At 28.8% G+C, this 15,970-nt stretch overlaps 1 protein-coding gene across 2 annotated transcripts in view; it reads left to right on the top strand.

Annotated features, from left to right (window-relative positions):
• LOC103571568 (protein dachsous) overlaps positions 1-15,970 on the top strand; it is a 196,462-nt gene that overhangs the window by 177,407 nt on the left and 3,085 nt on the right. For both annotated transcript variants that reach the window (XM_008549766.2, XM_008549765.2), the window contains 6 exons: positions 789-1,115; positions 2,234-2,693; positions 5,734-6,625; positions 7,663-7,948; positions 12,987-13,283; positions 15,092-15,548. In XM_008549766.2, the coding sequence (XP_008547988.1) occupies positions 789-1,115; positions 2,234-2,693; positions 5,734-6,625; positions 7,663-7,948; positions 12,987-13,283; positions 15,092-15,548 (2,719 nt within the window). The remainder of the gene's footprint in view (positions 1-788; positions 1,116-2,233; positions 2,694-5,733; positions 6,626-7,662; positions 7,949-12,986; positions 13,284-15,091; positions 15,549-15,970) is intronic.

Genomic DNA, 15,970 nt, shown 5'->3' on the forward strand with positions numbered 1-15,970 from the left:
TGGAAAATTCTAACCTAATTGACGAGAAAACATCGAAAGTATTCGCAATTGTTTCATATTTTTAAATGTCTAAAGTAAAGAAAAAAAAATTTTTATCAAAATGACCCGTGAAATTTTTTTAACAGAACAATAAAATTTATTGCGGTTATGCAATTATAAAAAAAGGTTATTCCGTTAGATGGCAGCATCATTTAGCGGCTGACCATAAATGTTCTAATTAAAATTAAAACCGTGGATTCTTTTTGATAAAAACTTAAAATTCTAATTAAATGTTTATCTTATAAATTTATCGAAAATAAAAAATTCAAATGTAATTTTAATGGTTAATTTTATATAAACTTTTATATAAAATCTCCGTTTAAAAATACATTCAGCCTACACGATAAAAAATAAAAAAATACTGTTCTTTTATACAAATGTATGTATGGTAAACTTGAATTGGATTTAAGTTTAAATTTAAATTCGGCTTTCAAGTTTAACCACCAACAAACCCATTCCCATTCCCATTTCTATGTATATATGTTTGTATATATGTATACATAAAAGAATAATATATTTGTGGTGGTTAAAGGACATTCAATATACATTATATACAATGTTACTTCGACGACACTACCCGTTGAGATCGGATTTCGGCCGCATTGTAACCCAGTATTATCGTTATTTACGATAAGGCTATATTAATCGTAACATCTCTTTTTTTTTATTCTTTTAACTCAAAGTCCTTGGCCTCCAAATCCTTTATGCCCATAAATAAAGTTTATCTATATTATATTTTTAATTTACAGTCAATGTAACTTTTGATATTCCGGCGGGAATTGCTGACGACAAATTTAGAATATCATCAACGGGTGTAGTGACACTGGCTGCTCCATTAGACCGTGAAAAAAACCAACGCTACCATATACCGATTCTTGCTAAGTCTACGAAACTTTTGGACCTCACGACTTTGGAAATAACTGTCCAAGATGAGAATGATAATGCGCCGGAATTCCGTCCCGGTTCTTGTTACACACTCGCTGTTCCAGAGAATCAGGATGCGGCTATAATTCATACAGTTGCTGCGATGGACATCGATGAAGGTGTTAATGGTGAAATTAGTTACAGCATTATTGGTAAGTTATTAAATTATTTATTTTTTTATTTTTTATTAAGGTAACCAAGTACCTCAGATTGAAAAAATCGAAAAATTTTTTTTTGCTTAGTTCGAGAGTGCAATATATTGAGAATATACTGTGAAAGTTTAAAACTGAAATTTGAAGTAGGAACGGAGTCACAACGAATTTTCGAGAGCGCCTCACTTGCGCGCCAAAAATTACTGAAACTTTAAACGCATTTATCTCGAAACAACGATTTTACGGTCGGCCCGCGTCATAACTTTTTTTTTATTCAACCTATTGGTCTAAAACTTAAACTGGTTATTCTACACACTTGTAGTTCTCGTCGGAACTAGGATTAATTTTTTTCACCCCTAACTTTTCATTTTCCAACCCTTTTTATGCGAAAAAAAATGACTTTTTTTTCAAAGTCCGACATTTTGATATTTTTCGATAAAATTTAATAATCCTAGTTCCGACGAGAATGACATGTCTATAGATTAAGACTAATCAAGAATTTTTAATTTCGGATGTCCTCAAGAGTCAATATCACTCGGGCCATCCACGCGCTTTTTTTTTGAGGCGTCAACTTCAAGCGACAATAATAATAACAATAAATTATTTAATTTCCTCAAAAAAATTTTTTTTATTACCGTAAGATGTAAATAAAAACATATTAAAAATGCAAAACTTTTCATTTGTTTCTTCTAAAAAAAAGGCCCCTAAAAAAAAGCATGAAAAACGGTGCAAGTTACCAGACTACTACCTTAACTTAAAATTCAAATTCTCATGAAACTATTGAATATATGACAAAAATAGTTAAGTACAATTTTGTAGGAAATTAAATTTTCTATAAAAAAGTCTTTATAAATTTTTATGTAAACTCCATAATTAAACTGTTATAAATTTTCAAAAATAATATCAAATTTAAATCGAAAATCGCACAATTTTCTAAAAACTTCAAACTAAAATTGTGACTAAATTACAAAAATATGAAATATATAACTTAGGAAATTTCTTTAAGAAATTAAATTCTTAACAAAAAAGCTTCTCATAAATTTTCTCATGTTCTATAAAATCATAAATATTTAAGAGTAAACTACCTCTAAAACTAATTACAAAAAAAATAATTACAGGCGGCAACATCGGAGGAAAATTCAAACTAGATCCAGTAACCGGTCACTTATCAGCTTTCAACCTCGACCGTGAATCAGTAGCGCGTTACAACCTCGCGATATCAGCCAAAGACAAAGGTCGCCCAAGTTTAGAAACTCATTGCAATATAACCGTAATAGTAATCGACGTCAACGACAATCCCCCCGTTTTTCTCCGCGACCAATATCGCCACCCCTCAAAAGACTACAACTTCAACCCCCAGAGCCCTCAGTATCAATACACAAATACGTATCCACACTACGTAGCAGATAAATACATCGCCACAATATCCGAAGACACAGCTCCAGATTCTTCGGTTCTCAGCGTACGTGCGACCGACCCAGACCAAGGCGTAAACGGAAAAATAACTTACGTAATCGCCGAGGAAACTTCCTGGCTATTTCGAGTCGATAATTTCACGGGAGTCATCACAACAGCCGGGTAAGTAATTATATTATTTTTTTTTACACAAAAAAAAAGTAAAACTAAACACATAATAATTAAACTAAAACACAAAAAAACCTTATGTGTGAAAGTTGCCTCAAGTTGTTCAGCAAATTTAATTCTTGTGTTAATTGCGTCGACCTTTATTACCTTACATGATTAGGATCAACATAAAAATAATATTTAAAAGTGTTGGGTAAAGTATTAAACCTGCTGATGAGCTATGGCATTTATTTCATGGTATGAACGACGGTAGTAGGAAATGAGCAAGATATGAGGCCATAAAATTTAAAAAAACATGAAAAAAACAAAGCGTACTGAGTACTTAAGTCTTGTCTAGAGTTTGTAGCCTTTGATATGAAAAAAAGGTTTTATTTAATGATTTAATTATTTTATTTATTTAAACAGGCTTTTATAAATAATTATATATATAAATATGTTTATATATATGGTATAGTTGAAAAGATTTTAAGTAAATTCCAGTCATTCGCATCGTATCACGTCTTATGCCAAGTAATATAAAAGACATTGACCGAGAAAAAGGAGTTGAGGGTTTAATGCTGAGCTTCTTGTGTTGGTTTCCTTCGGTTCTTGTACTTGTATTTACGGATGTGTTGGTGAGGATAGTTGTCAGTATAGAGGTGAATAAGTTATACAAGGTCGAGGCGGTTAATATGTAAGATGCTAAGTTGTATTGGCTAAGACTAAGATGCTGAGATGCTGAGATCCAGAGATCTAAGAGTACGTCTTTTAGTTTCATAGTCTTATCAGTATCATCATAATTAATTAGACGTCCGAGTTATAATCTAAGCTAAGTTTTGTCTAAAGTTTTATACGATTATGATTATCCTTCGCGCTTATATGCTCGAGAGATATCATTACTTTTGAGATATTTAATGATGAGTGATTTTTGATGGCGCACGGAGGAGGCTAAATTATGTGGAATTTTTTTTATTTTAATTGATCACTTTTTTTTAATTTTATTGATTCGAGATTTAATGGTTTTTGTTAAATTTTTTTATCAGAAGAATTATTTATCTAACTTCCGGTACATTTTTAGGGACAATTTATGTCTTGTATTTTTTTAAGATTTAAATGTTTTTTTTTTTTGTTTAGAGAAATTTATAATGGATTTATGAAAATGTGATAATTTTTTGTAACGGAATTTATAAAATTAAAAATTTTTTAGAAATTTAAAAACTTTTTTCAATAAAAAATTTTACAAATTATTGGAAAAAGACAAGGGGGAAATTAAAATTACAAGAAATAAAATGGACTTTGAAAGTTTTTTTCTGAAACTACACAAAGGGGTAAAATAAAGATACAGGGTAATTTGGGTCACTCAAAATTATTTATAAAATATTTAAAAATTTTAAATTAATTATAAAAGTTTTCATTCAAATAATTAAGTTAAATTTTTTTAATTTAATCAAAGTTTAGTCCAACTATTTTTTATTAATAAATTTCATTTTTATAAAATATCTTTCTGGCTCGTTTTTATCCCACGGAGAAAAATGCAGGTCAAAATTAAATAATAATTACAATCACAATGAAAAATTTGCTATCTCAAATAAAAAACTACAATTCATAAAATGAATTACGATTTGTTGAAAATTAATTTTTTATTTCAATTATTACTTTCTAGATTGTAATTTTCACTTATCATAATAATTACAATAAAGCTTCATTAAATTTTCGCTTGGAAAAAATAAATATTTACTTATTCATATAAAAATAGTTAAATCTTACAAAAAGTAGAAATTATTATTAGAATTATTAAAAGTTAGCTCATTAGTCGCAATTTTTGTTTCGCAGTTGATAAATATTACATCTCTAACGTAATTCAACGTAGGTACTGTACATTTTAGAATGTTGGTAAGACAAATTGCTACTCCAGGAGATAAATTTACTATTTGAGATTGTAAAAATTACTATCTGGATTGTAAAAATTACTCGCCAGAATACATCTTTCACAAAGCGCGTTAACTAATATTTACTAAGTACAACAGTAAAAATTATTGGTACATTATAATTTTTATTTGTCGCTCGTAAATTTTATTTTAAATCCAGTAATTTTTATAATCAACAGAAATTATTATTCTAAATAATATGTTGTAATTTTTACTTTGAGCTTTGTACAAGTTTTGATTTTTTTTAACGTTTCAAAATTACTTCTCGGATTGTAATTTTTTTATAAAATTTAGTAAAAATTACTTAATTTTTTTCTCCATGCACATCTTAAATTTTTTTATGACTTTATCATTTGATTATTAAAAACTCATTACGGAACAAAAAAAAAATGATAAAAAAAAATTCACATTTAAAAAATTTTTCCAAAGACCCATTGTTCCCCTCTATTTTCGTTTATCGGAAATAAAATTAAACAGAAAAAAAATAATTTCCATTTTTATTTTCAAAAAATTTTAAATTTATTTTCTTAATTAAAAAAAGAAACAAAATCCATAAATAAATACCCAAGAAATAATGAACCCACCCATAAACCGACACAACAAAAAGATCCACCAACTCACACCGGCCATTATTTCAGTAACGCGACAACCGTGTGTCATTTCACCGTGACACCACATGGCATTTCAATGCATTATTTCACCCGGCAAAAAATCCTCCGATATGCAAAAACGAAATCCGACATCGTTCTCTACCGAGCAAACTAAACCAGTCTCCACTTTACTCTCTCCAGCTTACAATCTCATACTCGAGTCGAATTCACGCTCGCACGCACGCACGCATGCACCAAACAACCAACCATCCAGCCAACCCAATTCAAACCTCACCCAGTGATTCAAACAACCCGTTGTCATTGTTAACGTCACATAACACACAAATACATCTCCAATAATACATTTTTAACCCAAAACAAAGCGAACCATTGCCTCACTACTATTTATCTTAAATCCTAAACGTCAATTAAAATTATACACCCATAAATATATATTTTAATATTATTAATTCCATTATCCTTCACTCCGATGCTTTTTTGTCAGCATTATTAACCATTATTTACTTTTTTAAACAGCCCGCTGGATCGTGAATGTCAAAGCACCTTCAATTTCATGGTGATAGCTACAGATAGTGGTAGTTATGACGCTAAAAGCACATCAATACCTATCGAGATAAATTTAACTGACATTAATGACAATGCACCTGTGTTCACTGAGACGCCATTTAAAGCAACTGTTCCTGTAACAACCCAGCCCGGACACACAATAATCCAAGTAAAAGCTAAAGATCCAGACGCTGGATTAAATGGAGAAATAACTTACGCATTTTTAAACGATAACGAAAAGTCCAAGTTCCGAATTCATCAGAACTCGGGTGTATTGACGGCAACTACATCATTGACTCAAGACTTTGGTAAAACTTATCATTTAGAAATAATTGCGCGGGACAAAGGTACGCCTTCAAAAAGTAGCCGCGGTTTGATTGAACTGCGGATTGGAGACCCGGATGACGTAACGTCGATGCTCAAGTTCCAAAATTACTCTTACGAAGTTGATGTACAAGAAAATTCGGCGAGTGGGAAGGAAATTTTGCAGGTGACGGCAGTTCGTACTGATGGCAGACGACAGCATGTCGTGTATTCTATCGCTTCCGGAAATGATTTCGATACTTTTGTTATTGATCCTGATACGGGAATGGTTAAAATCAATGACCCTGCGAAATTGGACGCTGAGATGTGGATTGATGCTGATGAAGAAGGAAAAGAATTTTGGAAGAATGAGAATAGAGGCCAGTCAAGAAGGATTTTGACTCTGGTTGCCAAAACTACAGGGACAGAGCCTTTGGAAGCTTATGCTAAATTGACTGTGCACATTACTGATGTCAATGACAATGCGCCCATTTTTACACAGACTCAATATTCAGCTACTGTACTCGAGGGAAATGCCAAAGGAAATTTTGTTGTCAAAGTAAGTTTCCATTTATTTTTATTAAAGTTCTCTATCACAAATAATTTAAATTAAAATTTTTTTTTATAAAATTTACTAGCAAATATTACTTGTAAAGACTCTTCTTAACTTTTTTTATCGGGAATTTTAGTACGACTCTTATTAATTAATTTTATTAGGAATTTTTATCATTTGTTTTTATTAAAATTTTTTTTTTAGACTTTTTTTAATTATTTGAGTTGGAAATTTTTATTAATATTTTTAATAATTGATTTAATTTGAAATTTTTATTAAAATTCTTATTAAGAATTTTTATCAAGATTCTTATCATTTATTTCTATTAGAATTTTTTATTAATTATTTGTACTTATTACGAATTTTTTTTAAGTCTTAATAATCAATTTTATTAAGAAATTATCAAAACATTAATTATTGTCAGTAGGATTTTTTTTCGACTTTTTTTAATTATTTGAGTCGGAAATTTTTCTTAAAACTTTGATTAATTAATTTTATCAGAAATTTTTATTAAGATCCTTATCATAAGATATTTAATTAATTATTTGTGTCAAAAATTTTTTTTTTATCGGTCTTATTAATTTTATTATGAATTTGTCGAAACTTATTATTTATTGTTTAGGATTTTTTCTCTAGACTTTTTTTAATTATTTGAGTTGGAAATTTTATATTAATACTTTGAACAATTAATTTAATCTGAAATTTTTATTGAGACTTATATTGAAAATTTTTATCAAAACTCTTATTAATCAATTTTACCAAGAATTTTTATTAAGAGTCTTTTAAATCAATTTTAAGACTGCTTAATTTTATCATAAATTTATCAAAGCTTATTAATTAATTATTGTTAAGATTTTTTCTCTATACTTTTCTTAATAATTTAAATTAGGAATTTTTATAAATCTCTTAATAATTAATTTTATTTATAATTTTTACTAAAAATTTTTATCAAAGCTCTTATCCATCAATTTTCCAATAAATTTTTATTAAGACTCATTAATTACTTTTAGTATAGTTTTCTAATTAACCATCAATATTTTCAGCTATCAGCAAGTGATGCCGACCAAGATACGAACGGTAAAATCCTGTACCATATAGTAGACGGAAACCCCGACAACGCCTTCACAATAAGTCCACCATACAGCGGAATAGTGCGTACCAACATCGTCCTAGACCGGGAAATCCGTGAGAAATATCGGCTCACAATAATAGCCACTGACCAAGGCAACCCTCAGCTTACCGGAACAACGGCGCTCAGCGTACGCGTCATCGACATAAACGATAACCAGCCCACGTTTCCCGGGCACAACGTAATTTCCGTTCCTGAAGGTAAGTCCGTCTTTCTCATATATCATTCATGTTACATTTATTAATCAATCACTTTGCAACTCTCCAATGCCCGTCTTTATATATTTGTATATTTATATTTATATAGAATATTGTTGTAATAACATTACAAGTGTTATTCAATGTCTACAATAATAGCCTTCTTATAAATAATCCAAGTGTTGGGATTTGAATAAAACGGTTACAGACCCCACGCATCAAGACCTCACACCTCACGTTTTCATTCATCTCGTATTTTATCTTTTCATATACACACATTATAAAACATCTTCTTCTCATTCTTAAAGTACCGTTCAAACTCATTATTTCTTAATAACAATAATGATTGAGTCATGATCTACATCATACCTCAAACAAAATTATAAATACCTTCTATAGAGTTTACATTAATCTAAAAATTGTAAACTCATTTTCCCGCATTCTGTTCAAGCTTTTGCGGTTAAATCCGTTTATTTAACGGAAGTTTAAAATTCTATGGACTGGTTAATGATTCGACATGGGTATCAAGTCATACATTACCTTGATATGTTATGATATATATAATTACAACCATATACATATTATGTGTACTCATAGATATCTATGTATGTCTGTATAGATAGATATGTTTACGTACAAGAGTTCGCCCACGTCATGTCCAGCTAGTTTAAATAAAAAAAATAAGTGAATAATAAAACTAAAAGACGTTACCAAGTGTAAAGAGTTAAGTGCTAAAGGATTTATGTGAACATTAAAGTCCGTCTGTGCAAGAACAATCTGCATAACTTTAACGGCTATAAGTTTTCATATCTTTTTTATTTTTAACAACTTTTATTTTTAATAAAACTAAACATGATGTTTTCATTTAAATAGAAATACACTTGTCAATTGTGTTGTCATTGTCATTGTCGTTATCGGTATTCATTATTTTAATTCATTGTTTCTTTGACGTATAACAAGTTCATTTTATTTTAGTTAACTTGTGTCTATTTATCATAGAATTTAATTTATTTGGATTTTAATTCTTTAATTAATAATTAATAAATGAACTGACTTACAAATTTCAATATGTGACGCAAAGACGGACTTTTTTTAAGGCAATTATTGTCAGACGGTGTCCCCACTTTTTAAAAATATTCAATGACTTTAAATTGTAATGACTAGGGACAAAATTTTTGCCTTATTTTTTAAATGAATAGTTCAAATTTTTGATATTACGCCGAAAATATTGGTCTTATTAAAAAAGTTTTCAAACAAAACTTGTAGGAAATTTAATTTTATAAAAAAATGTCTCTTCAGATTTTTTTATACGACTAATATTTTCACCGTAATTCAAAAATTAAGATTCATCATGAATGATTCAAAATTTTATTCATTATGAAAAACTTAATTTTGAAATTACGGCTTTTTTATTAATCCTAAGAAAAAATTATAGGAAACTTTTTTTTTAGAAAATTAAACTTCCTACAACTTTTGTTTGAAAACTTTTTTAATCAGACCAGTATTTTCCCCGTAATATAAAAAATTTCACACTATTAATAATTATCGTTATTTTTAAATTAACGCTAAAGTCCTGCCCCTGTTACTAATGACCATATTAAAATTTCGATAATTTATAAAGAAAATTTAAAGCATTAATTGAAAAAGTGCAACGCAGTTACAACTTTGCCAAGACAGATTTTTTAAAAAAATTCTTTACAAAGTTGACATCAATTAGAAATTAAACGAAATTTGGAAAATAAATTTCGGTAAAATTTCCATGTCAACATAATTTAAAATGTCAAATTTTTAGACTGAAATTTATTTACCAAATTTTTTTTAACTCCTAATTGATAACAACTGAGAGTAATTTTTTAAAAAATCTATTAAATTTTTTTCGAGTGATTAAATTTTTATAATTTGCGCCATTAAAAATAATTTAAATTCTATTTCACTATTCATTGCGACATTAATAAATCGCTAAAGCTTCAAAAGTGTTAAGAAAAATTAAAAAAACCTTTAAATGTCAGCATAAATTTATTTAACCATCAATGTCTTGAATAACTTCAAGCTTTAAGTATTTATTGTTATTTTTTTTTTAATTTTTTTTTTATTAGACCCACCTCTTAAAACGTAATAATGCGTATCTATATAATATTGATACACTTGCAAAAGAAATCAGGTGTATCGATATCAAGCGATTGGATCATTGAGAAGGGATCCACCGATCCTGCGATCCCAATACACGCGATTTAATCTTCTGCTCTCATTGCACGTACTGACTACATATAAATATACATATATATATAAGTATGTAGTTGTGCCATGGTTGAAAGTCACGAAGAACAAGTTCAACAGCTATTAAACATCAGGGCGGGGCAAGTTAAGCTTCTGCAACAAATACTGTATCCGCGCTTAAGTAATTAAAATCTTTTGATTCGCGTTCAACTAATTAAAATCAATTACCCATTAAATCCCGTTACAGGTACTCTATTTTATATTTATTCTTAGTCAATACTTTTCACTTGATAAATTTATAAATATTTTATATTATTTCTTATCGCGGAAATAATTCAAGCAAAAACCATATTAACCGTTTTCGCATTTTTAATCTAAATAAATACAATTTAGATTTTTTTTTATTTATTTATCTAACTATAATTACTACGTTATATATTTTTTACTCACTAAGTGGGCAATTAAATTTATTTAATAAGTTAACGGTTAGAATTTTTTTTTTTCATGTGAAATTTCAAAATAACGAATTTATTAATTTTTTAAAAACTAGTGTCCATTATAGAACATTTGCAAAATTATAGTATATTTAAATAATGATATATTTAATTTTATTAATCAAACAAATTTTAATTTTTAATAATACTGAAGTTAGCAATTAAAAATTTTCAGGTTTCATTTTCAACAAATCAAAAACAAAAAAAAAAAGAAAAACTAAAAAATGCACATTTAGAAAATTTAAAAAACTACAGGTGCAATTTTCCATGTATTTTTTTTTTATAATTTTCCGTTTTGAAAAAAAAAATCCAAAAGTTATTTGACGTCGGCTAACTTTGCTATCAGTTAGCTGACGTTTAATAAATTTAGGATTTTTTTCAACACAATAAATTAAAAAAAAAAAATATTTAAAAAATTTGTACCTACAGTTTTTTGATTTTCTACATGTGCATATTTTTAGATTTTTTTTTTCTAATCGATTTGTTGAAAAAAAATTCAAAAACTGTTAATCGTCTGTTAATTTCATGACAATAAAATTATCAGACATTTAAAAATTTTTTGATTTTTTTTATCAAAAATAATCAGAAAAATATTTTGAAAAATTGCACGTGTAGTTTATGAAATTTTCGACACGTGCATTTTTTTAGAAATTTTTCTTTTTTCATTATTGATCTGTTAAAACAAATTTTTTTTAATTTCAAATGTCTACTAACTTTACCATCATGTTAACCTCAGGCTCATAATTGTCATTACAAAAAAAAATTAAATTACTATGAACGATTCGATCCGTGAATTTCAAAGTAAATTTACCCCAGTATCGATCTCTTATTAAATCGACATAAAATTAACAAACAACAAAATTATTATTATTATTACATTGTAAAAAATTTGCGGACAAAATTTGAAACTTTGCTAGAACCTAGAAATTCAAAGATCAAGAAAGAAAAGGACTTACTAAGTACTTAATTTTTATGGAAAACCAACTCCTATATAAATCTTACAAATGTCAGTTACAGGAGAAAATGACATGTTTAGTTGTTAAATAGGCGCTAAAATTTGAAATTATTAATACTTATCAGAGCCTAAACATACTATAAAAGCTCATTTAGGCCTATAAATTCTACACTATTTATTAGGACCTACTAGACCTACAGTTTTAACATATTTATTTGAACCTATCAATTTAAATTTAAAAAGAAAGATGATATTTTTCTGATATAGAATCGTTATAAGTTATTAAGCGTATAGAGTGCTAATAGGGCTTCGATAGGTCCATCGAAAGATTTTAAATTAAAGAAAAAAGTAAATTAGAATTTAAAGGACTAATGTAGGTTGGGAATCGGTCATACATAGAATACTTAGGTTTTAATCAGGAATTTAAGAATTTATCCTACCAAATGAGAATGAATAGTTTTTATAGGTTCTAAAGAAATGTTAAATTTTTATTTGTTATAATCCATAAGAGCTAATAAGAGTATAAAGTATGAAAAATACTTATTTAGGTCCACTTAAGAATGTCAAGTACTAAAATAGGTCTATTCAAGTATATTGAGTACTTAAAGCGGTTAAATTTCGACTCGGGTCCGCTGTAAAAAATAAACTCTTTTACTCCATATGCGAAGTGATTTTTCTCAGACTCCGGAACTCCGAGTGCCGGAATGAATTCGAATTTAAATGAAATCCCGACTTTTTACAGAGTAATACAGTAAAAAAAAAAAAAATAATAATTTGAAATAAATTAAAAACATAAAACTTAGTAATTTTACTCCCAACACTTGCCCTCCATTAAATAATTCATTAATTTAGGTAATTAAAAATAAACCACGAAAATAAGTATCACGCGATATTAAGATGAGAAGCATTTAACGGAAGGCACGTAACAGATACCCAGGGAGTGGTGCGGAAATTACTTTACAGGTTCTCTTTCTCGTAACTTTTATTCCCTTGCTCGCTCACTCGTTTCAATCTTTTCCTATATTTTTTTTTCATATTCCTTTTTATTACCTTTTTTATTCTTTTAACTGATGCGCTCAGTTATACGTACATACATACTCATATCCATACATCTATATACATATATACATATATACACATACATATGTATCCAAAGTAAAGGGTCGAGTTGCTATTTGAACGAGGTCGAGTCGTATAGCAGATGAAACGGTTCGATAGCCAGGATCCAATGCATTTTAAGTATGGCCCTACATCCACATACTTATTATTTTTTTTAATACTCTTGTCAGAGATTCAATCACTTTTTAAAATAATATTTATATTAATAAAATAATTTAATGCCTATAATTAATAAATCTTTTATTTATTTATTTAGGGACCGCAGTCGGTACAGTTCTGACAACAATAACAGCAAATGACGTTGATAGTTCACCAGCATTGACCTATCGATTTGGAAACGTAAATCATCCAACTCCATTTAGTATCGATCGTTATGGAGGCAAGGTCACTTTAACTGAGTCATTGGACGCTGAAGATTCTGATGAATACACGATCCAGGTGATTGCCAGCGATGGAATACATGAAGCAATCACTGATCTTACTGTTAGAATCGTTGATGTCAATGATAATCAGCCTAAGTTTCAACAAGCTGCTTATATTGCAACTTTATCAGGTAATTTATTTATTGTTGGGTTCGATATGGCGGCATTTAGTTATTTATTTTGAACTTATGGTGAGAATGAAGAGGGTGAAAAATTTGACAAATAAAAAAAAGTTTAAATTTTCGAGAAGCATCAGACGGGCGGCAATGCCGTGAAATAAATGAACGTTTTAAAAACAGGTTTTTAGCAAATATAAACAACTCTCATTGTCCTGATGGTGATATGATGTTACTCGGGTTTAATTTTTTTTTTTAAATGGTCTTGGGTGTGTTGGGTGCAAATGCGAATTGACATCGCGAATTTGCTAAAGCGAAAGTTATTAAATATATGGTAAATTTTTTTAAAGAAAAAAAATTTTTTTTAAATACTTGAGGTTTTTGTTTTTTATGCCGGAAGTTATTCAATTCACGCAATTCATTAATGTCTTTTTAATTTAATTCAAAAATGTTTTTTTTCTGATCTTTGCCTTGTTCATAAAAATATAAGAAAAAAAATCATAGTGTATACAATTTCATTTTATATACTTTGAATAACTCTTTCATCATTGTACAAAAATTTATATAAAAAAAAAACACCCGAGACACAAAAAACGCCGCGAAAAAATTAAATTTTTTTTTTTTTTAATTACGGTAAAAATTTTTATTTCAATTATATTTATAATATTTAAAACAAAATCCTTTTTCCTTAAATTTTGTAGATGGTCCATTTTACCTCGAGTACTTATTATTACCCCGCATCAAACAATAATCAAAATATAAATGAAATATTCATAATGAATAAGTTTTTTTTTACACCCAATAGTTGAGGCCTCCACTACATCTTTTTCTTAAGGAGAACCACTAGAGTGAAATTTTGAAAAATCAATTTTTTGTTTTGCATATTTCGATAGTCTGTACTTTCCAAAATAACATACTAAAATTTCTGATCCATATCTCGAATAGTTTCTTTTAGTTTCAGCCAGAAGAGCAGCCGCTTATCGGTTCTCGAAAATATATTTTTCAAAATTTCATCTATAACTCGAAGACAAATCATCCGATCGATTTGATTTGAATTGCAATTTCTTTTATAAATGTTTCTACGTACCATGAACCTCCAGTTTTTCGATCGAATCAAAAATGTAATTTTGCCAGGCCAAAAATCATCAAATTTTCGCGCGTAATTTGAATTTTTTTTTAAAACCCGCCATTTTAAAACCTACAAATATATTCTTAAAACATTGAAACATTCCATGCAGTAATTTTCATTAAAAAATTCCCAAAAATCGTCGTTTTCTCACGCGGTCACATCAGTGGTCTCCCTTAAAGTCTCTACTAAAATTACTAAGCCTTAAAAAAAAACCTTGTAATTACCTGGTTCAATACCTTAAAAAAAAAGAATAGGATACTAACATCCATATATATCGTGTACAATATAATTTTTATTTTAAAAAAGTAATTCCCGCGGCTATCTTTGTCCTCAAGCTTTGCTTTATATTCGAAGTTAACTCCTCCATCCTTTTCTCTACATGTTCATTCTTTTCTTAATATTGTGGCCCGTTAATACCGAGTTATCTGACTATTTTAAACGCATATGATCATTCTCTGCTTACACTTTCTCACTCTTAAAAAAATTTAAATAAATTATAAATAAACTTAAATTTATTCCCAACATTATTTTTTCTCCCATATTATTTACAGCCTCTTTTATACTTATTCTCATATTTATCTATCCATATAAATATGTCACTAATCTTAAACTCCCAAAATCTTGATTTCGATTCCAATAAAAAAAAAAAAATCCTCATAACTTAAAGTAAAACTTGAATATTTTTCTTTTGCAGAAGGACGAGGCGAAGTACGTGAATTATTGACAGTTAATGCTACAGACGATGATCTGCTGCAGGAAAACAATGTCGTACATTACCATTTATTGAATCCTGTCAAAGGATTCAGTATAAATTCCGAGACTGGAGTGATCACTGCCAATAGAACTGCGTTACTAAGGCCACTGCCCAAAGAGATTGAACTGATAATCGTAGCACGTGACTCTGGTAAACCAGCTCTGTCGTCAACCTGCACGGTAATTGTCCGACTAAGTGGCCTACGAAATGCGTCATCCAATCGGGAGTTCAAAATAAATGTCAATGAAAACGCAGCACGTGGTACTAGTCTTCTTAAACTTGCGGATCTTGGTCTACTAGATGGTACTATTGTTTCTCAAGAAGGAAGTGACGTATTCGAAACATCGAGAGGACGGTTGATTATCAGCAAAAATCTTGATCGTGAATTCAAAGATCGGTTAGTTGATTATTTAATTATTTTACTGTTGATTTATTTGCCAATTAAATTAATAGGAATAAGTTGACAGTTTCTTGAATAGTAGGCGTTATAATTAATGTTTATTTACAATTTTTGTAAGAAGTTTCGTGGGTTTCCCAATTTTTTCAACTACTGAAAAGATGAGAAATAATAATTAACAAGTATATCTTACGCGAAGAGAAAAGAATAGTAATGATTACCATTCTACATAGTAACCAGACTAATTTTTAGTAAAATGGTGAATAATGTTATGTAGAATAGGATTCATTACCATTTTTCTGGTCATGATTACCATGTTGAATGGGGGGATTTCTCTGACCCGTGACTCTCGACGCTGAAAAATCCTCGTTACTATGTAACATAGTAATGATTACCATTCTGCATAGGAATTAGAACTATTC

This window comes from Microplitis demolitor, chromosome 9 (assembly GCF_026212275.2).
Source record: "Microplitis demolitor isolate Queensland-Clemson2020A chromosome 9, iyMicDemo2.1a, whole genome shotgun sequence".
Taxonomy (NCBI): domain Eukaryota; kingdom Metazoa; phylum Arthropoda; class Insecta; order Hymenoptera; family Braconidae; genus Microplitis; species Microplitis demolitor.